The 26,333-nt window shown below is 36.8% G+C and overlaps 8 protein-coding genes across 12 annotated transcripts; 3 read left to right on the top strand and 5 right to left on the bottom strand.

The window, feature by feature from the left end:
• Positions 1–917: 917 nt before the first annotated feature.
• On the top strand, positions 918–3,864 carry LOC108833160 (protein NDL2). The gene is made up of 10 exons (XM_018606593.2): positions 918–1,202; positions 1,864–1,963; positions 2,065–2,162; positions 2,264–2,352; positions 2,456–2,516; positions 2,629–2,715; positions 2,801–2,878; positions 2,962–3,018; positions 3,108–3,163; positions 3,267–3,864. Exons 1-10 carry the CDS (start codon positions 1,143–1,145, stop codon positions 3,613–3,615), a joined length of 1,035 nt encoding a protein of 344 aa, XP_018462095.1. The 5' UTR covers positions 918–1,142; the 3' UTR covers positions 3,616–3,864.
• A 114-nt stretch (positions 3,865–3,978) lies between these two features.
• LOC108833161 (uncharacterized) lies at positions 3,979–5,656 on the top strand. The gene is made up of 6 exons (XM_018606594.2): positions 3,979–4,118; positions 4,250–4,323; positions 4,491–4,543; positions 4,685–5,155; positions 5,222–5,312; positions 5,412–5,656. Exons 1-6 carry the CDS (start codon positions 3,980–3,982, stop codon positions 5,496–5,498), a joined length of 915 nt encoding a protein of 304 aa, XP_018462096.1. The 5' UTR covers position 3,979; the 3' UTR covers positions 5,499–5,656.
• Positions 5,657–7,217: 1,561 nt separating this feature from the next.
• LOC108845641 (uncharacterized) lies at positions 7,218–8,040 on the bottom strand. The gene has a single exon (XM_018618816.2). It carries the CDS (start codon positions 7,933–7,935, stop codon positions 7,417–7,419), a length of 519 nt encoding a protein of 172 aa, XP_018474318.2. The 5' UTR covers positions 7,936–8,040; the 3' UTR covers positions 7,218–7,416.
• A 127-nt stretch (positions 8,041–8,167) lies between these two features.
• On the bottom strand, positions 8,168–10,180 carry LOC108833156 (uncharacterized protein ycf36). Its single transcript, XM_018606590.2, has 4 exons — positions 9,625–10,180; positions 9,361–9,389; positions 9,201–9,257; positions 8,168–9,109 (listed from the first exon to the last, which is right to left on the bottom strand). The coding sequence occupies exons 1-4, from the start codon at positions 10,124–10,126 to the stop codon at positions 8,867–8,869; spliced, it is 831 nt and encodes a 276-aa protein (XP_018462092.1). The 5' UTR covers positions 10,127–10,180; the 3' UTR covers positions 8,168–8,866.
• A 1,780-nt stretch (positions 10,181–11,960) lies between these two features.
• LOC108843908 (probable serine/threonine-protein kinase SIS8) lies at positions 11,961–16,765 on the bottom strand. Its single transcript, XM_057005418.1, is given in 13 exon segments — positions 11,961–12,477; positions 12,681–12,857; positions 12,937–12,986; positions 13,103–13,270; positions 13,370–13,448; positions 13,594–13,694; positions 13,792–13,860; positions 14,003–14,043; positions 14,283–14,538; positions 14,661–15,258; positions 15,346–15,449; positions 15,605–16,045; positions 16,226–16,765. Coding segments are annotated over 13 exon segments (2,649 nt in total). The 5' UTR covers positions 16,682–16,765; the 3' UTR covers positions 11,961–12,368.
• Positions 16,766–16,956: 191 nt separating this feature from the next.
• On the bottom strand, positions 16,957–19,276 carry LOC108844431 (uncharacterized). Of its 5 annotated transcripts, none has more exons than XM_018617691.2 (5): positions 19,174–19,276; positions 18,619–18,715; positions 17,959–18,356; positions 17,550–17,887; positions 16,957–17,461 (listed from the first exon to the last, which is right to left on the bottom strand). In XM_018617691.2, the coding sequence occupies exons 3-5, from the start codon at positions 18,344–18,346 to the stop codon at positions 17,240–17,242; spliced, it is 948 nt and encodes a 315-aa protein (XP_018473193.2). In that variant the 5' UTR covers positions 18,347–18,356; positions 18,619–18,715; positions 19,174–19,276; the 3' UTR covers positions 16,957–17,239. The 5 variants fall into 5 exon arrangements, with proteins under 5 accessions (XP_018473193.2, XP_056861396.1, XP_018473195.2 ...); XM_057005416.1 differs by having other exon boundaries at positions 17,959–18,358; positions 18,622–18,715; XM_018617693.2 differs by having other exon boundaries at positions 17,959–18,198; positions 19,174–19,274.
• A 776-nt stretch (positions 19,277–20,052) lies between these two features.
• On the bottom strand, positions 20,053–22,482 carry LOC108843995 (diaminopimelate decarboxylase 2, chloroplastic). The gene is made up of 8 exons (XM_018617176.2): positions 21,884–22,482; positions 21,609–21,783; positions 21,369–21,518; positions 21,130–21,291; positions 20,857–21,042; positions 20,643–20,765; positions 20,474–20,563; positions 20,053–20,318 (listed from the first exon to the last, which is right to left on the bottom strand). Exons 1-8 carry the CDS (start codon positions 22,402–22,404, stop codon positions 20,238–20,240), a joined length of 1,488 nt encoding a protein of 495 aa, XP_018472678.2. The 5' UTR covers positions 22,405–22,482; the 3' UTR covers positions 20,053–20,237.
• Positions 22,483–24,786: 2,304 nt separating this feature from the next.
• LOC108847523 (NDR1/HIN1-like protein 6) lies at positions 24,787–25,946 on the top strand. Its single transcript, XM_018620782.2, has one exon. The coding sequence runs from the start codon at positions 24,904–24,906 to the stop codon at positions 25,750–25,752; it is 849 nt and encodes a 282-aa protein (XP_018476284.2). The 5' UTR covers positions 24,787–24,903; the 3' UTR covers positions 25,753–25,946.
• Positions 25,947–26,333: the final 387 nt, after the last annotated feature.

Here is a 26,333-nt window from a genome sequence, read left to right as displayed (position 1 = left end):
AAGGTGATCTAAAGAAAAATCATGTGTATATCATTTAGTAAAAAAGGATAGAATACAAAATCAAAATAAGGATCAAATACATTTGTCCATTAACTAAGCCGGCTATCAAATACACATATTAAGAAAATAATTAAGCTCTTTATATTATTTTTAATTAGAGTTTCACATTAATTTTTTTATTTAATCAACAAATAAGGTAAAAATAAAGATTAAACTGATTTTTAATATATAAAAATGTAGAACTGATATTTCTATTGAAATAAATATGAAAGTACAAAATACTTATATGAAACAGAAGGAGAATAATTTTAGAGTCTTTTAGACCACATACTGGAAACTAAAAACCGCAAATTCGTTTTTTGAAAAAATAATATGATATTACACCACCAACCTGAACAGAATTAATTTGGAAACTAATTCGTTAAAGATTGTCAAATAAATGATAGTTATACAATAACCTAAATATAAAAATATAATATATGTTTAGATTATAAATATTATACAAAACTTATATTAATATAATTTATTCATTTATCAAATGAAAATGTTTTATAAACAATAAAATAAAAATAAATCCCGCGGCGAAGCGCGGGTAACTATCTAGTATTCATAAATTCTATAATAATTTTCTGATGAAAATATAAATAAGGTACACATACGTGTCAATGAAAAATAACAGAAAAGAAAGTTAAAAAAAAAAAAGTCGCCGACATGTTTTGGGTTAATAGTGTAGAGTAGAACGAACGTGGGATCAATTTAAACGATTAAGAAAATACAGGGAGTACAAATGTAAAATATAGAAGAGGAATAAAAAACTGTCGGTCCCTTAACCAAGGTTAAGTTGATCATGGTATAGCTATCTAGTTAGTCTCCCCTGTGATTTTATATTTTTATGAAGGTCCGTCCTACATTAAACCCGAGTCGACCGTCGGTGACTCAGTACGAGTTTTCTGTTAGTTTTTTTATTATTTATTTTAAGTCACAAGTCTTCTATTTATAAACAGAGAAAACGAAGATAGCTATCGTTTTTGTAAGAGAGAAGAGAAGAGAAGAGAAGAGAAGAGAGAGAAGGGTATGGAAAGATAGATAAAACTCAGTTTATTTTGAAAATACACAGAGGAGAGAGATAGAGAGAGAAGGAAATGGGGGATTCAAGCGGTTCTGTCTCCATTGATATGGAGGCAATGTCTCTTGGAGGACAGGTAAAAATGATCTTACGAGCTTCTGTGTTCTGTTTTTTGGATATGTTACGGGAAGAACACAATAGGAGAAATGGTAGTTTGATTTTTTTTTTTTTGCTTTCTGCATTCTTTGAGTTGCTTTATTAAAGTTATTATTTTTATCCATTATTTATATAGATTTTATTATTATTATTGTTATTATTATCATGATAAGAGGTTTTAGCAATTTTTTGGAATCGTTTTGTAATATGGCTGGGGAAATGTTTCATAATTGTTTGGAGATGAAACTGGAATGATGCTTTTTGTTGTGTCGGTAATATATCGAAATAGTGTTGTCTGATCATCTAGTTCATTGATTCTGCTTTTTTAGGTTTGGTCTTTTCATGTCTTCTCCAATGCATGTCTTTCTTGGATCACTCATTCTCATTATTTGGTTCATATGTTAATTTTTTGATATGATCCCTTTTGATATGTACCCGTATTTGCTGGTTATGAGTATGTGATTTTAATAGGAATCGTTGGTACTCTCTTTTTTAAAAATTATTTCGTTTGTCCTAATTAAGTAAATATTATCACAAGGGGAATGAACGTTACAGGTGTATGTGGTCCTAAACTCCTAATTTATGCATATTCATTTATTTCATAGAGTAATTGCTCACTCTATTAAATTCTACTTTCACAGGAGCACCTTGTGGAGACTACCTATGGCCCGGTATGTGTTGCCGTTTGCGGTGATCCTGATAAACCTGCTCTTATCACATATCCTGATATTGCTCTTAATTGTAAGCGCACATATATACTTACTTCTTCATCTCTACTTATCGAAGCTTTTGAATCATTGGGGCATGTTTTGTAATATGTTTTGCGTTTGTCTTTGATGCAGATATGTTCTCTTTTCAAGGGTTGTTGTTTTGTCCAGAAGCTAGTTCCTTGTTACTCCACAACTTTTGCATTTATCACATCAGTCCTATTGGCCATGAGGTTGGTAACTCATGTTTAACTGCTATGACATAGCTTTTTTTTTATAAATGCAATGCAATTCATATCCCTTATTACATCGATTTTTTCAAGAGTCATTGCAGTTAGGAGCTCCAGTGATCAGTGTTGATGCTCCTCTGCTCTCAGCTGATGACTTAGCTGACCAGATAGTCGAGGTTCTTAACTATTTCGGGTATAAATTCACAAAAGTTTTACTAAACTGCATATATATATATTCTTGTCTTCTTATTCTAAATTCCTTTTACTTTATTGCTTTATTGGGCTCTCTTATCCAGACTTGGTGCAGTAATGTGTATGGGAGTCACAGCAGGAGCTTACATTCTGACCTTATTTGCTGTAAGTATCTCTGGTGATATGATTCTACAGCTACCGTACATTAAGCATATAATAATTCTTTTTTGATATCTGGTCTTATAAATTTTACTTATAAAACTTAAAATTCTAACAGATGAAGTACAGGCAGAGAGTTCTGGGATTAATACTCGTCTCTCCACTGTGCCAAGCTCCTTCTTGGTCAGAATGGTTGTGCAATAAGGTATTTCACTTTCACAATGGGGTCTTTGTCCATCATTTTAATAAATCTAATTCTCATATCAGAGATATTCATAAAAATTATGCAGGTTATGTCTAATCTTCTTTACTACTATGGCATGTGCGGAGTGGTTAAAGAATTGTTACTAAAACGGTACTTCAGCAAGGTATACTATTAAGGTTTCTTCTAAACAGTGTTTTACATTTCTATAAATGCAAATCAGACAAATTGATATGGATGTTATCACAGGAAGTTCGTGGTAATGCTCAAGTTCCAGAATCAGATATTGTTCAAGAATGCAGAAGAGTTAGTGAATAACTTTTTTTTTTTTTTTTTTGCAATTATCTGACATTTTTGGAAGTAAAATTTATATCTTGTGTTCTCTAACTATGCAGTTACTTTGCGAGCGGCAGAGTACAAATGTATGGAGATACCTCGAGGCAATCAACGGGTAACTATCATCGTTCCTCTCTTTTATTTTCATTACCAAAGCTGAAAAAAATAATAGTATCTTATATATTTATATATTGGTATGGTGTTGGGGAATACAACAGGAGAGTGGACCTTAGCGAAGAGTTAAGGAAACTGCAATGCAGAACTTTAATATTCATCGGTGAAAACTCAGCTTACCACTCGGAGGCCGTTCACATGACCACAAAACTAGACAGACGATACGGCGCACTAGTCGAGGTACAAGGAAGCGGGTCGCTGGTGACAGAAGAGCAGCCACAGGCGATGGTAATACCGATGGAATACTTTTTGATGGGATACGGATTGTATCGTCCAGCACAGAGCGTGAGCCCGAGAAGTCCTTTGAGCCCAACGAGAATCTCGCCTGAGCTTCTCTCACCTGAAAACATGGGGTTGAAGCTCAAGCCCATTAAGACAAGACTCGCCCTATGACACGACACTCTGCCTCCTCCTCCTCCTCTTTGTGCTATAGAAATTATTATTGCAACATATATTTATACTTTACATAAAAAAAATCGACATTGGTTTGGAGTTTGGAGTTTGAGATGCTCTTTTGTGTTATTATTAAAGCTGTAGATATAGACAGGGACACAGATGTTTTATGTTTTTGAAAATTTTGTGGTAGCTGTTATTGTTATGTTTGTACATGTTGAATAAATTATTTGAGGAAAATTTCCCTTATATTTATTCATATTTGAACTTAATGTAGTGTATAGTTACCATAATTTTTATTCTTACAAAACCTAAAATATGTATCATATCTATTACCAGAATCATATTTCCTTTAGACAAAAGAATGGCGGACAAATCAAGCAGATCACTTGTGTTGTACGGTGACGGCTTGGCTCGATTCGTTGACACGTCACGTACCCACATTCATTCTCTCGCCTCCGTAGCTAGCTGCGGCTTCTTGAGCCTCCCTCATGCGCCTCCAGGTTTTTTCTCTCTCTCTCTCTCAGTTTCGTTGATTCGTCATATAGTTTTTACTGGTCAACATTACTTCACGTTTGTGTTACATTTCCTACTGTATATTATTCATTACGGTGTGTTTATTCAATTGTTGCAGAAGAAACAGAGAAGGAAAGGATAGTTCGAGAATTCTCCCAGTTGCTGGATGCTTCAGAAGCTTATTCTATAGCTGTGAGATTTTAGAGATACTTCCCTCTCTGATTTTTACATTGTCTTGGGCTTTATCCAAGGACCAAGCTTAGTTAGTTATGTGTTTAAAGACACATATAATCAACAATATGAGTTTGTATTTTTAATACATGTGTTTACATCAATTTTGTTTGTTTTCTTTGTAACAGAGTGGATTAAATGCTAAGGGAAGTGAACATCAAATCTCAACTTTGGATCAAAGGTTTCATCTTTTCTCCCATCTGCTTAGTTTTATTTTCTTTTCTTTTCAATAATCAGGTAATATCCAGATGATGATGAATCGATGATGCTAGTTTTTTTTTTTACATTAATGCCTCTCGCTGATACAATTGGTATGGTTCAGGTTTATGGGGCTCAGGGCTGCTTTAGTAACGGACTGTTCTACTCTGACTTCTTTCGGAAAACTGATTGGCTTAGATATATTACAACTTACTGAAATATGCCAAAAGAGTGATGATTCCTTTCCTTCTGACGCCACAGCATCTGAATTACTAAGGCTGCTTGGATTCGAAGGAGGAAAGTGGTTGGATGTGGTGAGCCTATACGACACGGTTTTTGTGCATATAGGTGGTGATAACATGGGAATGCTCGACTCTTTGATCGGTAGTATCATGAAAATGGCTCACCCGGGTTCAGAGTTTGCTCCTCGCTTGCATCTCTCTGTTGTTCTCAGCTATGGTTCTGTCACAGACAAGGATGTTTCAGTTTTTCCTGTCAAGACTCCACAAGATGGTATTAAGCACGACGCGTTTGCAGGACTTGTCCCGCGTCAGAGCTACACCATGCGAGGTGAAAAGACACGTGATGATGTTAGGTAAGAAAATTTGATTAGAACATTTCTCTGTTTTTGTTACATGACTGAGTTTGGTTCAATCTACAGGGACTACTGCCCTATGTTGGTAGCTCAATGGCAAGATGGGGTGACTCGGAGAGATTTAGTTGATACGTTTTCATTTGAAGCTCTCAAAAAGGTACGTCTTCAAAGTAAATGCAAGTTCCTCTGTAATATAGTGCATGATGGCTTGAGTCTCAAGCTTTTTTTCTTTGTTTCTCTTTTTTCTTCATTGTAGCTCTCTGGAAATCTTGTTATACCGGCTGATCGGTTCATCCATGAAGTTGCTTTCAAACTTTGGAAGGCCCCAAAATATGGAGCTTAATCAAAAAAAAAAAACACAACAAATGAATAAGACAACACCCTCTTTCCTCTGTTGGTGTTGATTGTGGATTGATCTCAAAGTTCCTAAGCTTACATAAAGGGAAGAAATAAAACATTGTTAAAAAAAGAAAAGAAATAAAACATTGTTTTCTTTCTAAACTCTGCATCACGTTATCCGGTTTCATATACATACTAGTATATTGACCCATGCTTCGCATGGGAGTATTTATTTTCTTAGAAATATAATATAAGATGGATCTCTTATGCACATTTTTTGAAGGTTATTAGTGATAAACTTATTGAAAGATTAGAAAATTCTGCTTATATTTTGCAACACGTCAATATAGACCCAAAATAGAAATGAAAAAAATTGATTTCTCTTTTCCGATCCAAACCCAACGAAAAAATATTTGATATGAAATTCAGGGAAAACATATCACCTGAACAAAAACAAAACACTAACATTATTTTGGTAGAATAATGAAATTCAATATATATATAGTGTATAGTTCTTCTCCTTGTGTCTTTCTTCATTTCCAAGTTTATATTTACTCTACCAATATTGGTAACATTTTATATAAGAAAAATATAAAATGTGTATCCTAAAGTAAACAAAAATAATATCTTTATACAATTATAAAGTAAATATATATAAAGTTAAGGAAAACCAACTTGACATGACAGCCTTTCTTGTTTCCTTTTCTTGTCAGAGATTTGTCAGAGATGAAGAAAAAGACCTAACATCTTGTCTTGCTTTTTGACCGGTTTCATCATTACCAATGATCTACACTCAGAATCTCATATCAACCAGCTTCTCTTCCTTCTATATGGGTGATGCATAGATAAAAACATAAATCATAGTCAGCACTTGTTTTAAAATCAAGATCTGTATACAAACTCTTTGCCTGGTTAATGAATGTTCTTGCTCCATAGTAATCAATCTCTAAGAGTTTATTCTCAGCAATACCCATTGATCTTCTAGCTTCATCATCGTTACGTTCTATTGCTTGTTTGAAAGTGTTTCTTTCCCTTACGGAACCTAACTGAGAGAAAAAAACTAATTAAACATAGGCTAATAGAATTTTTACAAAATTCTGTCCACCAAATTTTCAGAACTTGCTTTGGCCAGAGTAAAATATTAGAATATGCAAGATAAGAAAGGAGCAAGGCGGTTTGTATATATCATCATGAGCTTTTCCTGCTCGCAGCAACAATTTATTTTCTACTGTGCTCTGCAATGGATTAAAAAATCTTTATGCTCCTGTAACACAAAATCATACAGAACAAAGCAAGAAGTAACAATTTGACATTGTTGTTTCAAATCAAACACTAACCTGTTTTGATCATGGGTTCGAACAAACTCTTTTTAACTAACATCACGCATCCATTCTAGAGATTACAAATATTTGATAAGACTCAAATAAGTATCGAGTTTACTAAATTATCATTTGAATGATTTAACATATATTACCTATCACGGAAGAAGCGTCTCTTTTGAGTAATTACATGATATATCTCAGTGTCGAATTTATAGAAAATGAGAAGATAAAAAACGGTGGAGGAAGGATGATCGTGGGTAGTGGTTTTAGTGGACTGTTTTTAAAAGCCATTGTTACAGTTTTTTTCTTTCCGTTGCTTATAGTTTTTCTTGAACATTATTATTATTTTTTAAATTGTAAACATATCTTAGGTGTCAGAATTTAATTGGCTAGATGACTTGTGCTTTAGTATATAGGGATATGATCATTTTTTGTTAATACATTTGTGAACAAATGCGAATCAAACACAGAAAACAAATAAAAAAACTTAGAAAATACACTATCAAGTATTTAATTATCTACTAAATTCATCCGGTCTAATCGATGTTCTTTTAGTGGTGCACGGAGATTAGATGTTCTTTTAGGTGCACGGAGATTAGATTAATGATGGAAGTCCTTGCTACGGTGCAAAGCTTTCAGCTGTTGCGGTGACCAAGGCTTCCACGGCCCGACTAGCTTCTCCACAGGCCTCGACAATTCTATAAACACTCCAAACGGATAATACAGCTCGTGGCCAATGAAATAAATCCCGTTACGTCTAACCGCGTATTCGCATACATGCCCGTCGCACAGAATCGCTGTGGTAGACACCGTCTTGATCTCAACGTTCGCTGTTCCTAGCCTCGACCTGAACTCGCATTTGTGGACCATCACGCCGGTACCGAACTTTGGAACTTTGAAGTTCCAACGATACTCGGTGGACGGTACCGATCTGTGCCATCCCATGTCTTTCTTTGACGATACGCAATGGTAGAAAACTGCAGGTTTTTTTAACTTGTGCATTTCGTTTTTTATGAGTATGGTGAAGTCGACGTCTCCTCCTCCTCCTCCTGAGCCACCTGAGTTGCACGTTAGGATGATTGCTTGAGAGACAAGGCACCATATTATTAGGGTTTTCATTTTTTTTTTTCTTGTTTAGATCCTACTTCTTCTCTCGGATGTTAAATTTAAGGTAGAATGGAGAGAAAAGAAACTAGAATTTATTGATAGGATACTGTTTGCCAATAATAGAAATGGCGTAATTGTGATTTTAAATTATGTTTTTGACTCGGTTGTTACAATCGAACTTCATATAAATTTGGTAGGTTATCTGATTGACTCACCGAAACTCATTCCAGAAGCACAAAATGCATTTGCTAATATAGTCATCTATTCATAATTTGTAATTATCGAAAGTAATTTGGCATACGACATGAGTTTATCTAGGCATAATTAAAACGGTTCATGTTGTGAATGCAACACTATTGGTTATTGCGCAATATACAAGGAACTAGATCATGACCCGCGCGCCTGCGCAGGTTTATCTTTTGATTCATATATTTTATATATATGTTGTATATTATTTAAGATTTATAATATAAAAAGTTAGAATGATCCAGAACCGAAAAAAATCGACCCGGACAAAAAAATATCAAATACCTAATTAGATTCAAATGTTGAGAACTCGAAGAATTCATATCTGAAATGAATAGATTTATACTCGACCTAGTGAGCTAAATTTCAAACATAGTATCTTTTGTTATATTTTTAATTCATTTTTTGGGTTGGTGAAATTTACTATTTATTCGGAAGATTTTTGGCTAACTTAATGGTATATATTCGTAGGTTTCTTTTTTTCTGAACAGAAAAAAGAGATTTGGATCTTGATTAAATTTATCTTATATAACAAATTGCTGTTATAAATAATTTTTATAAAAATTATTTGTATTTTTATAAAAAATAGATTTGGGTTTTGATTAAATTTATCTTATATAACAAATTGCTGTTACGAGATCTATATTTACTAAGCGAAGGAAACTATTTGTATTTTGTATTTTGAGATGAAGAGATTTTACAGAATATCTGAAGAAGAAGGTTCATCTGAAGAAGGTTCCCCGCAGAAGGCTTCTGGTTCGAACGTTCTGGCGGTTTCATCATTGTAGGCTCCTGGGATCGGCATCGAGGATCTATCCCTAGGATCCTTATACGTCTTGTAAGATGACGCGATGGGAGAGTTACCAAGGTTCACGACAAGAATGAGCGATAACCCGAGGATAACTAGCGTGTTTTTCAATCTGGTAAGGACTGGTTTCACCTGAGACAACAAAAAAATAAAACATTCAATAAATGTCATAACACAAAATGAAAAACAAACATGGATGTGTACGATCAAAGCTTAGCTTTACCGAGAAAGAACCAAGAAGACGGTCACGTGCCAAGACTTGAGGTGTTTTCACCCATACCTGTATAGACCAACACAAATGATTCCTTCTTCTTCTAGAGAGAGCTTAACCAATATAACAGTATACAGAGAGAGAGAGAGAGAGAGAGAGGCTGGATCTTAACCTGACCATCATACCACCCAGTTTCTTCATCTGCATTAAAAAATCAGATTCATCACAAGACAACAACTAAGAATACAATCTAAAACTAGTTTTTGAGTTTCATATTTCAGACACAATCAATCCACATGTTGTTTCGCTAACTTTCAGACACAATCGGAAAAACTACTTCTTGAGCTTCATTAGTATTTTTTCAGACATGATCACATGTTGTTTCGCTAATTTTAAGAGTTAAGACACACGAGAAAAAAAAAACTAAGAAACATACACTCGACGGTGGCGCTGAGGAGACGGTTTCCGACATAAGCCCAACCGAGATACATCCTAACGACAGCGAGCGTGACAACGAAGATCCCGCTAGAGCTTGCGGCGAGTATCCTCTTGACGGGTTCGTATTCGGGTCCGACGGATCCGAACCAGGAGACGGGCAGCCCGACGAAAAACGCGAAAGAGGCGCCGGTGACAAAGAGTCTCGAAGAGTACTCGACTAGGTCTCCCGAGGCCCAGGAGAAAGGGAAAGATGAGGAGAGGGATTGGTACTCGTTGATTGGCTGCTGTTCCGGCGGGACGGGACAATCGGTTTCAGGCAGAGACGGTGGAGGTTGGGGCTCGGAGTTTTCGGCTCCGAATTTGAGGAGGAAAGAGGGAGAGTTTGAGGGTGGTTTGGGTGATAGATCGTGGTGGAGGAATCGGCGGTGGTGGCGAGACGGTGGTTTGAGGGAGGATGAGATTGGTGTGAAATGGCGGAGCACCGTCGCAGTAGCAGTCATCGCAGCTTTCGTTTTTTCTTTTTCTTTTCTTTTTTCAAAAAATATAATTTTCAAGTGTATGTCTCTCCACTTTATATTCATTCCAGAGCTTTCAGTTCAACTTCTTTTTTTTTTCTAACACTTGAATCAAAATTCAACTTCTCCTTTACCTGTTGAGAGTTATACAGACATAAAAGATCTTTCATTTTTTTTTTCAACTTTCACTTTTAACTTCTACAGGAGTTAACCGAGCTTATGTAGATCTCATGAGAGAGCGATTTATTAATGTAGACTATGAAAGAAAGACGTACAAGAGATCTTCAATATTGTACAATTAAATCTGGTTAGAATTTGATTTTCATAGGACGGTTCAGATGATGCAGTTAGGTGTAGATTTCATAAGGCAAATAATATTGTCGGTTGTCGAACAATCTATATAATATTTATCATAGTTACAATGTCATAATAAATCAGCGTTAGAAAAACAAAACAAAGAACTTAGTAAGCAAAAAACGAGTTCACATATTGTCAAAAGCAATGGTCAAATCCAGCCATCACAAAGTCTTCGTCCGAAGAGATAACATTCCCAACAACTGTAATTCCTGTATGCCACCAATTGTATGCCACCAAAAGAAACCAATTAGTATGGCCGGAATTTTTTTTACCATTTATAAACTATTATAACTTTTACGAGTTATACCTTTACTTCTTAAAACTAATTTCCCAAATTGAGAAAAAGTAGCAACCTCTTCGATGCTATTGTGGTGCTCAGTAACCTCCACACGGCATAGAGAGAATTCAACAATCTCACATTTGTATAACATGCATTTGAAACATATTTATTATATTTTACGACATACATATAATTTGAAAGTCTTAAAAAGGCTGAGTTAATGATTAACCAGAAAATTATCCCAATCACATTTTTAAAAGGCTTACTAAAAGAATTTCATATAGAAAAAGACTAAATTTGTACACAACATGCAGAATTGCAGATGATCGGTCTAACTCATGCAATAACCACAAAGAAATGCATTAGATCCTATTAACAAATGGACCGAGTAATACAACTAGTAGAAACTCAATGCAGTTGAAATAAATTCTTGAAACATTTGAATTGAGTAATAAGAAAATAATGGAAAATGTATTTGACTAATTTGTTTTTGGGTTTTGAAGCCAATTGTATAAAAGTAATCTCAAATTTAACATATTCTATGATGAAGTTCCTGCAAATGATCTTAGCAGATTCACATATTGCTTATAATTAGGAGGGATTGTGTGGTATAAGAAACTAGTGGCATTGAAAACCCAAAAGTATATACATATATAAAAGAAATGGACCACAAGGGTAATAGTGAGAAGCAGGTCAATTTGATTCAAAATTCTTTGTCGGCTCAGGCTGATCATTTTTAATGAACGTCCTAGCATTTTGTGACTAACGATTAATCTCGTTGCATTAGTTTGTAATGTCACATTCAAATGATGTTAAGTCCAACTGTTTTGTTCTTGATATGCTACACTAGCAATCCTGAGGGGATTACTATGATCAAATCCAAACTCACAAGCAGACTAACATTAAACCGGAATATAACTAGAACTCAGATACCAGCTTTCGTTTTTTTGTTAAATATATTTGTTTCAATTTCAAGTGTGTGTTTTTCTCCTGTATTATATATTTCATTTTAAAGCTTTCAGAATTCAACTTCTCTTTTACTTAGTTAAAAGATTAAAGTTATGTGTTCACATAATAGTTGCTGAATCTCACCATGCCACTTACTCAAAATCTGTTTACAATGTTCTAAGTGTGAGATTAAAAAAACGTTACATAAACATAAACAGATCAAACATTCCTCTGTTTCCTTTGAAGGTCAGGTCATATCTTCATCTTTTTTTACTTTGATTGTAACTTTTACAAGAGTTAGCAGAGCTTATGTAAAAGCTCTTACCACAATACCCTCCCCACATGTTTTTTTCTTACATTTACCAGATTTTTGGGGGCAAATCACAAACCAAAAAAGAAAAAAAAAGAACTCCGTAAGCTTTTACTTGTATTAGTTACAAAAGGGGTTGTAATAGGGCTTTGTTTGTTTGACCCACTTCGATTGAACTCCACAAGCTTTTCCCTAATCCCACATTCTTTTTTCATCATCTGACCGTAAAAAGCAGCAAAGCAAAAGAAAAAGAAAAATGGCAATCCTCCCACCCATTTGGCTCTTTGAACCAGACCAGGTGATGTAACCAGCTTCTGTCTTAAAAAATATCTTTACATCAAACTTTCACTAATGTTCCCTCCTCTCTTGCTTATGTTTAGACCCTGTAGCCGCTTCAGACTTCGCATCAGTTGTGTAAACGATGGCCGTAAATGCGGTTCCCTTCACAAAAGAAAATAAATAAATAATCTCACACCTTAGCTTACTCCACCCAAATACGTGCTAACAGATAGTGATTCCAATTAAACCTATATCTCAAGCTAGCCGAACACAAGGTTCAGAGCTATCTTCGGAACATCGATTCGTGCTATCATACAGCTACCTCGCTTGATATTTAGGTGTTTTGTGTAAGGAAGTGGACTTACGTTTGCCAACAATCACGGATTATCTGTGCAACGGTTGGATCAATATCATCTGGGATCTCAAGACGACGATTCTGGAATCCCACAGCTCCAACGACCTGCATCGGGTTTAAGCCTTTCCAAGGGATGCGTGATGTAGCTAGTTCCCACAATATGACACCAAAGCTGTACACGTCACATCTGCGCACAAGCACACCACTCAATACTTCTGTGTACTAACAAGTATATGATTCTCATCATAGCTTTAAATTTCACTCACTTCTCATTGGCTGGTTCATTCCTCAACACTTCTGGAGCCATCCACTCGGGCTGCACAGCCATTAGCAGCAGGGTATTTTATCAAGTAAATTGCTATCTTTAACTTTGCCGCAGAGATTCATGATAGAGAGGAATAAGGAATGGTTCTATTTGAGTTAGTAACTGACCGTTCCTGCAGTTGATTTTGAGGACAAATACGTGTGATGTTTCATGCGTGACAATCCAAAATCACAAACCTTTACGACCCAATTTTTATCAACAAGAAGGTTTGGAGATTTTAAATCTCTATGTACTACAGTTGGGTGGCTTGTGTGCAAGTAGTTCATCCCCTTTGCCTGCAATAAAATCACATAGAGAGCAATTGTCAGGTGAACTTTGGCAATATAGCAGTAACGTTTAAAGCCTTCTGCTCAAACAATGAAAGTCATGCTTACCACATCAAGTGCCATCCGCATTCGTCTCTTCTCATCAAGCTGATGATTTGGTCGGTGGAGTAATCTATACAAACTCCCCCTGCATAGTATCATATGAAAGCCTAACCCGTTAAGTCAACAAAAAAGAATGTTAAAACTATTAATAAGAGAGAACATCATGGTTAGTCAACTAGCAGACCAAGTGGTCCATTCACGAATTGTAAAAGAAGAGCATGAGGATTAACCTGGGTAGGAACTCTGTCAGAATGGAAAAATTTGGAGGCCGAGTAACTGCTCCCATGAAAAGAACAACATTTGGATGCCGCAACCTCAGCATTATTTCGATCTATCGGAACAAAATAAAACATTCATAGTCTGATTAAATAGATTGCAAGTGACTCAAACGAAACAGAGATGTCTTTGATTAAATGATCTGGAGTTACTTCAGATCTGAACTGTGTCAATGCATCACCAGAGAAATCTTGGTCCAGAAACTTCTTAACAGCCACTTCCTGAAATTAGAAACATAACCAGTTCAGTAAGTGCATGTATAAGATAGCAATCCCCTTAACGGGAAACAAATTGGTTTTAGAAAGGGCAGACTAAGAATCATTATTAAGAATGAGTGGATTAAGACTCCAAAACATAACTCACAGTTCCATTCCACTCTGCACGGTAAACCTCTCCATATGAACCTGCAATAGAAACAACACCGAGAAGGAGCACATTAGATCTTTTTATCCGAGATACTAAGGGCTAGTTTAGTTTATCAAACTGAAAATCGTTGGTGTTTAGATTTTAGCTACGAGCATAAGGCTAGAAGACAATTTCTAAGTATCAAGGATCATCAAAAGTTTCTCTCGGATACCACTATAGGATATAGAGAGTTTGCAAGCTTCTATGGAAATCTAATGTTTGCTAGACAAGACCTTACCAATACCAATCCGCTCGCCAATTTGAAGATCTTCCCACATAATTTCCCATTTTGCAGCCTCGCCGAGAAACCGATTAATTCCGTGGTCATGACTTTCACTAACAGAAGGCTCCCCATCAGCAGTGCCGATCTCCATCTTTTTTGGTGAAGAAACTTTACCCATATCGACTTCCCCTGAAGTACAAACAGCAGACAGTTGCAGTGCTGTGGGGTTCCTTTCAGATTCTCTCATTTGGTCAGCAAACTGATCTCCGACCTATTCAGTGTGGATGGAAACAAACTAAGACTTCAAATTTTAAGATAGTTCAAGTGTGCAGGTGGGAGAGAATTAAAAGAACTTGTGCTAATTTAGTAAAAGGAAGTGTATCCTAAGATTACCTTTTCTTGGTTGCGTGGAACAGCAGAATTCATAGAATTGCTACTTTCTTGCCAGAAGTCGTGAAGCAAACTCTTCTCCCTCAAGTTCTGTGGATTGACATCCATAAACAAATCTGGGGGAGGTGAGGCACCACTTTCTAACAAGACAGCATGTAATTTCTGTGCAAATTCAGGGTTCTTTGCTGCACTTATGACATACTTTGAGACATTCTTGACTTTTACTTTCTGTGCACATGTCGGTTTCCCAGAAAACGGCGGCAAGTTTTCACCAGATATCTGCTGTGATTGCATTAGCTTTCCAAAGTCATGCTCAAACCTCTCCGTCTGATGCTTTTCAACAGCACATCTGACACTGTTTTCTTCATGGCTTCCATTGAACACGTTTGCCACAATACCCGAAGATCTTGAATCTGTTTCCTCCAAAACTGAAAATGCTGGCGTTTCAATTTCTTTCTCAGGTACAGAGCAAGAACGTTGCAACGTGTCCAGATCATCAGGAAATACTCTCGTATCAGTGCAAGAGACTGGAAGAAAACTACTTGGAACCTCCGAAGGAATCAGAGCCCCCGGAGCACCCATTAAATCAATAATGTATTCACTGCAATGTGAAGAATGAATTAGGGCTCTGCAAAAAAAAATCACTACCATCACATAAAAACTGAATCCAATATCAGTCAATAAATACCTTTTGTCGTCTAGTTTAATGAAGTTCACAGCCCCATCGTCAGTTCCAGTGTAATAGCTGCCTTTTACCAGCATACACGGGAGATCAATCCTATCAGCAAGCACCTAGAAACAAGAAAAAGCTAACTATTTAGCTACACATTGTATCTTCTAGCAGTAACCAAAGAGGGAACTCAGTGACGGCACTAAAAATCCCAAAATAAAATAACCAAGAGGTCCAAGGCCAAAGCTAGAAACAAGTAAAAAAGTATTATCATAACCTTGAAAAGCAAAGCCCTGTGACGTGCAAGACCAAAGTTAACTCGTCCAAGTGGAATAACAGTGGTGTTCAAAGAATTCCTTAGTTCATAGCTTCGATGCATCCACCTTCGCAACGCTTCATCCGCATTCTCAACGGGCCCACCCATCTGTTCTACAACTATATTCGCAATTTTCTGAGTCAAACCGCTTGACACCTGACCACGAACAAACTCCGGACATTCCAATGACAAAGCATATACTCTCCTCTCCAGCTCTTGAAGTTCAGAATCAATCAACCGGTTCACCAAAATAACCTCGTAATCAACATTATCAGAAACAGAGATGGCTTGAAGATCCACGAGAAGTGGCATCTTCCCTTGTGGAAGAGAATTGGATGTAATCCCATACACATCGTAAAAACCATCCTTAACTTTCTGGTCATAGTTAATAACCTTATGTCCCTACAAAAAAAAACAAGAAAGGTAAACACCAGCTTAAGTGCAAGCAGTAACAGTGATCAACAACAACCAAATCCTATCGATGAATTGATCTAATAACTAGTCAGTGTATATAGTGTAAGCAGTAGCAGTGATCAAATTCCATCGAAACACTAATTTCTCTAAACCACAGACTCTCTAGACAGATTAATAATCTAACAATTAGTCAACGGCGGAGTCAGCGTCAGTGACCGGAGCCTTAACCCCAAGGCTAATCCGCTTAGCAGCATCAAGTTGAGCCGTGTCCGCATTCTCCCTCGGATCAGGATCGGACACGCTGATCGCCATAGCTAACTGCACTTGATACTCCTCCTCCATCAAACCGAAATCAATTCCTTCCACAGCCGCAGCCGCCGCTGCAGGCTCAAACGTTTCGAGTCTCGGCATTGTCGCGGCGGCGGCGTTGCCGAAACCTGACGACGAGGAGACGGAGGGAGTAGAGGCTGGGCTAGGGCTTGAGCTTCGGATAGGGGTGGGATCGATCATTGGTCTAGTCGACGAGTCGTCTAGACTGTGATGATGGTCTCCGAATCCGTTACTACTACTACTACTACTTCCTCCGATGTGGAGTTTCCGGAGAAGATGCTTCATCTTCGGCATCGATCGTCGTCAACGGCGAACTGATCTCTCTCTAGTATTTCTTTTTCCGCTATTTTTTTATTTTTAAAATAATAATAATCGTAAATTATATTTTGGTATGTCACTAAAAATGGAGAAATAATTAAATACCAACGCAGCTTAACCTGCGCCGACATCTTCGAAAAGTAAGTAAATCCTACAAACATGCTCACTAGTGTATTTTCAGAAGTAATCTCCATTTGGTAAGAATAACTTTTTGAATATTCTACTGGAAACTGTCACAATTGTTCAAAAAATACAGAAAAAATAAATAAATTTATAAGGTCTATTTAGGAGAATTGACCAATTTATAATAATTATTATGTGAGTTCTCTGTATACCAAGGTTCTTAAAACTAATAAGAAAACAACATTTGATATAATATTATATCTTGCAAAGTTCCCTCCAAACTCAAAAGAGGGAAGAAGAGAAACTTTCCATAGCATTTTCCCAAAGAGCAACAAGTCTTCTCCTTTGTGTCACTGGAACATGTAGCCTTTTTATGCCAGATTCTGCCTTATAGCTGCTTTTGAAAAGACACTACCTTTCGAAAGGATCCCCTGCCTCAGCAGGATACTCAGGTACATCTACAGCTGCGTCGATCTTTTCCTTGAGATTGAACTTCTTGGCGATCATCGGCCTCACATCTTCAGCTCCTATTAAGCTTTCAAGAAACGGCAGCAAGTGAAGAAGCTCTTTATCTGACGGGTCACTAAACCAGCTCTCTATTGGCACACCGTTCTCCACTTGAAACCCAAATGCCTACAACAACATTGCACATCAGAAGATTCGTCAATAAACATATACTAACGAGACTATGCAACAGCCTTGACATAGATCTATATGATACCTGTGGGGAGTTGTCGACGATGATCACACGAGATAGATCACGTCCAAGGACAGACAAATCCTTGAGGTAGTTACCGTCGAAGAAAACACACGAGTCACGGTACACTCTATGGCGAAAGAGCTTCCTCTTGGGGTCAAGCACATTCAGAAGCTGCTCGGCGTAGATACTCTGGCTGGCTGTGAATATAATTATCTCGAAAAGACGGGACACTCTCTCCATAAACTCTTGTAGGTGGGGCCGGCAACGCACGTATACCGTATGCTCTTCTTCGTTGAAATGCACAGGGAATGTGAAATCCACCTCTTCACATGGTTCTAGAGTAGAGTGCACAAGCGTTTCTGTGCAAACAGAGAAAGTGATATATGTTATAGAGTTAACAGGACATAAAGTGCTTGTTAAGCAGCCTTACCATCGAGGTCTAGGACTAGAGAGATAGGAGGGCAGCTTCGGGTCTGTTTAGGAAGCAAGACGGGTCTGAAAGTAGGGACAACGGAGGACAAGTTAGGCAAGTTCTTGATAAAGAGATAAGGATCGAACTCATCGAGCTCCTCATCCTCTTCTTCGTCCTCCACGTTGCATACGGAGGTGATGAGGGAGTCTTGGCCACGCTCATCGACGCACTCCAGCTTCGAGCTCGCCGTCGTCATCGCTAGATAAATAGCAGAAACCGAATCCAAGTTACGATTTGAAGAATCAACGGGACTTGTATTTAGAGCAAGCAATCGATCATAAGGGTTCTGTGCATCCAAATCTCGAGAAGAATGAGAAGAAGAAGAAGCAGAGCCATCGTCTTCCATTACAAACAACCTATTAAACATCAACCTTATAAGTGTACAAAACTCTCTCTAAACCTTGATTCAAACAAGACTCGAAGCCAAATGCAACAACTCCAATTGACTCACATTCTCATTCATACTCAAGAGGAGCTACACAATCTACAATTAGAGTTATAAAAATCCAAACTTTCACATTCATACTCAACACACAATACTCAAGAACTACACAATCTACAATTAGAGTTCTAAAGATCCAAACTTTCTACAGCAAGTGGTTGGGTTATAGCTCTAACCTTTGTAAAGGAACTCTCTTTCACCCACGAAATGAGACGAGCCGGAGCTAAACTAGATCCAGACTCCGTAAAAGCTAACTGGAACGCAAAGGATAATCTGGAGAAAGACGAAACAGATCTCGAGGGTTAGAGAAGAAGAAGAGCAAGCCCTAGATAAAATAAGCAGCAAAGATTTAAAACTTTGGAGCCCAAAAGAGGCAAAATTCGAAATCTTCCCGCCCGTGGAAAGTGACAGAAATCAATATTCTATCCCACAGAACCGAACCGGAAACCAAAACCCACGAAATCGAATTTCAGGAAAATTTATAGGGGTTTTTCTTACAGAAACAGAAACGGTAATAGAAAATACAAAAGAGTTTAGTTTCTGTCGGAAAACAAAAAACTTTGACTGAAAAAAGAAAAAGACGATTAAATCTCAAAATTCTCAGCGACGAAGCTTCCACACTCGGATTCTATCCGAGAAGACTCGAGCTTAGAGCTAAGAAGAAGAAACGGAGAGGGAACACAACATAAAAAAAACCTAGAGACAGTGAAAGTTGTCGGAGAAAGAAGTACCTCCCGATCAAAACGATTTCTTCCTTCTTCGTCTTCTCTCTCTCTCTCCTTTCGAAATTAAGAAAAAAAAGTAAAAAAAAATTCTGGTAATGAATGAGAGTCGACTATAGTCTTCGTAAGGGGTGAGAATTTGCAACTATATGCCCTCATACTTTTAATTATTTTTATTAGTTGCTTGATAGTTTCTTCAGTACTCAATAAGACCCATGCAGTTGAGGAGTTGGCCGGGCAATGATGACGGCTGACGCCATTCGCCGGTTCAGTGAGAGGAACCATGTCGTACTATTAACTTTCTGGTTTACTCTTACAGTTATAAATTATTAGATTACTAATTATGACTTTTCTCTAAATAAAGAACATATTTAAAACTTTTACAAATGTACAAGATTCTTTTATTTGACTTAAATCTAGTATCAGAAACTTAGCTGGTTAAGTATTCTATTTATTCATATACTATATAGGACGGTCTTTACTCTTTAATTTCGTTTTATTTGTTTCTATAAGTTGGATTACTGTAGAAAAGAGATACAGTATGTTGTTCCATGTCATGCATGTTTCTGAAGATTTGTTACCGCATATAGGATCCTATCCAAAATGGAAAAATAAGTAAAGCAAATTAAAAAAAAAATGTTGAAGCGCAATTCTGAAAAGAGAGGTAGACATACTAGGGAGCAAAAAGGTTGAGAAGTTTTAGCAAATCAATAGAGTTTTTAAAAAATGTGACATCAGTTAATAGAACATGGCATGGCACTTGCTTATATCGAGATGTAAGCTTTTTGAAAAAAAAAATGTGAAGAACGGAGCGATCATTCTTTATTCTTGTGTTTGTGTTTGATGAACACAAAACAGATTAGGTGATGATCCATTGATGACAGTCTCTTGTATTGAAATTGTCTCTTTTTTTCTTCTTATTCATCAAGTTATTGAGGGTTTCAGATACAACAGGGAAAATTGAAAATTCTAACACAAGCAATAGCATTACAATAATGATTCCGAAAATCAATATAGTAAAAACTAAAATAGCGTGACAAACAAATGATAAAAGAGGAAACCAGAGAGTGAGTTTATAGACCTTCAAAGAAACGCAAATGGTCTTCGAATGTCTCAGCATGCCTGATCTTAGTGATGGATCCATCATCTTCAACCTGCAAAAAAAAAAAAAAAAAAAGCAACAAACAAACACACACAAACTCTTCAATCAATCTTCCTCCAAACGGAAAGCAGTTACATGTTTTAGTCTAGACTTCACATCATAGGAAGTTTCTATTAGGACTAGAAAGAAAATGTGTATTTTTTTTACCCAGTATTCTGGAGGACGCATCTTGAGATTGTAAGTGGAAGCCATGCTCATACAGTATGCACCAGCATCATGAACCACCAGACCAGCTCCCTGTGACAGTTAAACTCATTAGACTCCCACATTAATTGAGAGCTTTCAAAACAGAATCGCATCCTTATTTCTCTCTCACCTTTGGAGGAGTAGGAAGCTCTCTGTCTTTCCCCAAGAAATCAGCAGACTCACAAACAGGACCCACTACATCGAATTTGGAAACCTCTGCTTCAGGTGCTGGAGGAGAGACCAACTCAATGTGCTTTTTGCATTACAAGAAACAAGAAGATGTTTAGTTATTATAACTCCAAAGAGAGCAAAACCGTAACAACAAACATGTTTGGTTTCATTACCTGATATGCATCATAAAGACTAGGACGGATCAGCTCAGCCATACTTCCATCGATCACTATGAAGTTCTTAGTTCCATTCGTCTTCACACCGGTTACATGGTTGACGAAACAGCACGTGTTCGCAATCAACGACCTCCCTGGCTCGATTATTAGGTTCAGGCCACGTGACAGAACAAGCTCTCTTACCTGAAAAAACACATCAAGAGGGATTGTAAAGATTCTACCATATCTAAGACTTTTGAGATTCAGATAGTTTTGAGATGCTGTTCTTACCGTGTTGATGAGATCCATGGGTGTGGGAAGGACAGCTCCGGCATGGTAATAATCTATCCCTAAGCCCCCACCAATGTTCAAGTAGCTAACTTCAAAGCCTTGACGCCTGATCTCATCGATGTACTCCACCATGAGTACCGCAGCGTCTCTGAATATATCCACCTAGAATAAACAACAGAGAGCAATCCATATTAAAGCAAGAATATGCATCGTATGAAGTACTAATAATCGGACCAAACCTTTGTAATGGTAGAGCCTAGATGGCAATGAGCACCAACAAGCTTAAGCTCATTGGGATGCGCCTTCACCTCATTGAGAAACCACTGAAGCTTCTCGTTCCTGATACCAAACTTCGAGTTCTTGTTCCCGGTAGCTACATATGGATGCACCTGACACATAATGTAACAGCTCATTCATACCAAATCTAAGTAGAACTATGATGTAATTAAAAAAAAAAAACTAGAACATAAAACCAATACCTGAGGATCAACATCAGGATTGATACGCAGCAGAACATTGACCTGTTTACCAGAGATTCTCGAAGCTTCCACAATATTATCCAAGTCGAACTCACTATCCACGTTCACGAAAACACCTGCCTCGGCAGCTATAACTAAATCCTCCAACAGCTTCCCATTTCCATTAAAAATACACCTATATTCCATTAATATAAACCAAGAACACATAGTCAACCATTAATACAGAGAGCAATGTGATAAGAAGAAGAAGAAAAAAAAAGAATTTTTTTTTTTACTTTGTGGGATCGAAACCAGCAATAAGAGCAAGCCTTAGCTCATTCCCACTAACGAGGACAGCACCGCATCCCAAACTCCTCAAATGCTGCAGAATCTTGAGGTTGTTGTTGGCCTTGATGGCGTATCCGATGACGGAGGAGCTCACACCTTCCAAGGCCTTCTTGTAAGCCTCGACGTTCCTCGTGATCTGAGGCTTGCTGTACAAGTAAAAAGGTCTTCTCTCGACGCTCTCCATGATATCCTCGACCTTGGTCCCCTCGCAGTAGAGGAACCCATCTGACTGTTTCTTGAAACAATGGTTGAACGCAGACTGATCGATTGAGTCTTTCGTCGCGGTTTTGACGGAGTTTGGAGATGATGATGCGGCGGCGGCTTTGACGGAGAGGCGTTTGAGTGGCTTCAATGTGGACTTGAGAGACAGAACTGGGATCCTGGAGAAGGGAGATTGGTTCGATTGGTATTGGTTTAGGTTTCTCCGGAGAGATGAGGGTTGAGAGAGGAGGTGAGTGGCTGTCGCCATGGCTGTGAGTGTTTCGGATGAGACAGGAACAGTGGCGTTGAAATGGGATTAGGGTTTTGTCTGATAGTTTATGTTAACAACGTGCGGAAGTGTGAATGGGGGTAGATCCTGTCGGATCCGGTTTAGATATCAGCTGAGATAACCGGTGATTAGTTGAACCGATGGTATGTATACAAAACGTTCAAAGCCCAATGGGCTATTTAAAAGAAAAAAACTCACATAAAAAGGCTCAGAAAAGTCTTGTGTTAGTTTGGATTAAGAGCCCAATAAACATTATCTTGTGTAAAGCCCTTGATTACTGACTGTATGACTATTATTTTGGGAAAATCGCACAAAAAACCCTCAAAATGTCACTTACTAGCACTTTAAACCTTAAAGTTTTTTCACTAACACTTTTAACCTTCAAAGTGACTTTTGTATCATAAAAAACCTCAAAAGTAAAAAGTTGACCTGTTCAGCAGGTAATTTTTCAAAAATAATTATTTAATTAATAAAATAAACAAAATAAATAAATTCAATAATAAATAAAAATCGAAACTTTTAATAAAATTCACAAAAATGAAAACATAATAAAAATTAAATTAAAATTTTATAAAATTAAATAATTTTATAAAATTTTAACAAAATAAAAATAACTAAAATTTTAATAATAAATAAGATTAAATTTAAATAGAGAAGATCTAAATAAAAAGTTCAATTTTTTTTTAAAAAAATAGAAAATTCAATTTTTTTTTAATTATAATATTTTTTAAAAAATATATCATATCATCGTGGACAATAACAATTTCAAATATATCACTAGTGACAATGATGGTTTCTGATTTTCATTTAATTTATGAGTTTTGTTTAATTTTATTATTTTTTACTTATTTAATAATATTATTTAAAAATTATTTAATTAGTAATATTATTTAATTAGTTAAATAATCAAAAATTAAATAAAAATCAGAAATTAAACAAAAGTCGTAAAATTTAATAAAAACTCATAAATTAGAAACAAATCAGAAAATTAATTAATATTTAGAAAATTAAAATTTAAAAATAAATGACATCAAATTAAAAAACAGAAAAATAAAAAATTCATATATTCCAAAAAAATGAAAATTCAAAAGTTTGAAAAAGTTTTTTTTTGTCATTTTCAACGATGATGTTGGGAACTATCATTAGAGATATGGCAATTATTGTCATTATTAATGGTTATGTGAGAAACCATCATCGTCACTAGTGAATTTTGAATTTTCTATTTTCTATTTTTTTAAATTGTAAACTTTTTATTTAGTTCTTTTCTATTTAAATTTAATCTTATTTATTATTAATTTTTAATTATTTTTATTTTATTAATATTTTAGAAAATTATTTAATTTTAAAAATATTTATTTAATTTTCTAAAATTTTAATTTAATTTTTTGATTTTTTGATTTTTCGTAAATTTTATTAAAAGTTTCGATTTTTATTTATTTTTTGGATTTTTATTTATTTATTTTATTAATTAAATAATTATTTTGGAAAATTACCTGCTGAACCGGTCAACTTTTTGCTTTGGAGGTTTTTTATGATACAAATGTCACTTTGAAGGTTAAAAGTGAAAAACTTCAAGGTTTAAAGTGCTAGTAAGTGACACTTTGAAGGTTTTTTATGCGATTTTTCCCCTATTAATTAGCAAACTATATTTTTGGTAAAACGCTATAGACAAGAAACATTAATGTTTGGTGTTGGATGTATCTGTAATCTGTTAAGACTTTTGAGGTAGACACTCCACGGGTGAGGGTTGGTGAAGAGAGGAATATGGTACTACTAACCATGGTCAAAGCTAACTGAGTTATTTAAAATTCTTGGGAATTGAAATCAGAACAGTTTTTGACTTGGGATTTACTCTCTGAACAGAAGAGATTAGTCTAATAATATCAACTTTCGGATCCCTAATCTATTTATTACTCTATCACCTACACTCGCTTAAATTTCTTTTCTTTCTTCTTGTAAACCTACATTGACTTAAATTAAAACTTATTCAACTGCGTTCACTCTTTTTTATAAGAAAAACAAGAGTGAACTGCTTCCACTGTTTGTCGGTGGATGACTATTTCCCTTATTTTCATACTTTGATTTTTTTTATTACATTGATTATGTTCATCATAATAATTTTAGTTGATACATTATTTTCCAAACATTTCATACTACTATTATCTACAATTTTACTATTTAAAACTTGAAAAATCAAGCTGTGAATTTACATGGGAACATTTTGTAAACTAATTCATTAATCCATTGTAAATTACTATCTCATTAACACCCAGTGAAGATTTCATAGACTTGTAATGGAAGTCATGAACATTCACAACTGAAAACCAAAAATAATAAAAATGAATTTTACAATTAAATATATAAAAAAGCCACAGTGTTGTCCCACTCTCTCTCTCTCTATCCTTCCCCCACACTCCCTCTATCTTTTATGTACTCCTCAGATCTGACCAGAGGAGGAGGAAGAATCAACCAAAGAAGATGACTGATCGAGTCTTCCCAGCTTCAAAGCCACCAACCGCCACTAACGGAGCTCCTCCACCCGGTGGTGCCTTACCACCACCTCCGTCTGTCAACGGCAACGGAACAGCCAACCAGAAACCACAAGTCTACATTCCGGCTAACCGTCCCGTCTACCGTCCGCAGCCTTACAGCCGCCACCACCACCACCAGTCACGACCAAGCTGCCGGCGAGTCTGCTGCTGCTGCTGTTTCTGGTCCATCCTCCTCCTTCTGATCCTCGCTCTCTTGGCCTCAATCGCCGCCACCGCCGTGTACGTCATCTACCACCCTCGCCCGCCGCTGTTCTCCGTCCCGTCGCTTCGCATCGGCCGCGTGAACCTCACCACCTCGCCGGACGCCTCCGTCTCCCACCTCTCTTCCTTCTTCAACTTCACGCTCATCTCCGTCAACCCCAACCAGCACCTCACCTTCTCCTACGACCGCTTCGCCGTCGCCGTCAAGTCCGTTAAGTCCGGAGAGATGCTGGCTAACGGAACGGTCCCGGGGTTCTTCAGCGGTGACGGTAACAAGACGTCGTTTCGGGGCGTGATCGCGACGTCTTCTTCGGCGCGTGAGCTGGATCCGGATGAGGCTCGGCGTTTGAAGTCGGATCTGACGCGTGGGGTGCACGTGGGGTTGGAGATCGAGATGGTGACGAAGGTGAAGATGCGGATGGGGAAGCTGAAGAGCGAAGGGGTGGAGATTAAAGTGACGTGTGGAGGGTTCGAAGGGACAGTGCCTAAAGGGAAAGTTCCGACCGTAGCGACTTCGAAACAGACCAAGTGTAAGTCTGATCTGAGTGTTAAGGTTTGGAAATGGAGTTTGTAATGGAATTTTTATTTGTCTTTTTGTTTTTTTTTCTAAATTTGTGAACTTTTGGAATGATCCAAAAGAAGAGTTATTTCTCAGTTTGTTCGTTAAAGTTTGCAGAGGAGAGTCAGAGAGATGAGATAAGATAGTGTTTGTTAGTAGAGAAGGCCCAGAGAATTCACGGCTTCTAAAAGTTTCTTTGGATTATTGTTTTTGGGAGTGTCTTATTTAAATTATAATGAAGACAAACATAAATGTAATATAAGGAATTGAATTGAGGTACTAAAAAGCTGGATATGGCAGTGACTGTTGCATTAGTTGAGATGAACTAAAACATCGAGCATTGAAGTAAGATCATCATAGTATACAAAACATCTAACAGAACCATAAATTTGCAAAAGGAAAGAGACAATATTGAAGAACGCAATGGAAAAGATGTGTTGAATAAAAAAAGTGTTAAATGTTAGATGTTTGAACTCTGTGATCTCAGTCGCATAATATCACTCATTTAAGATAACGTGCATGGTGTCTGTCTCTTAACTTTTTCGGTTCCCTGATGTAGTAGACAAGAACCAGCAGAGAGATCTTATTGCAGCTTA

Source organism: Raphanus sativus, chromosome 3, assembly GCF_000801105.2.
Source record: "Raphanus sativus cultivar WK10039 chromosome 3, ASM80110v3, whole genome shotgun sequence".
NCBI lineage: Eukaryota > Viridiplantae > Streptophyta > Magnoliopsida > Brassicales > Brassicaceae > Raphanus > Raphanus sativus.
Note: the sequence above shows the minus strand (reverse complement) of the source record. Positions and strands in the feature narration are given on the sequence as shown.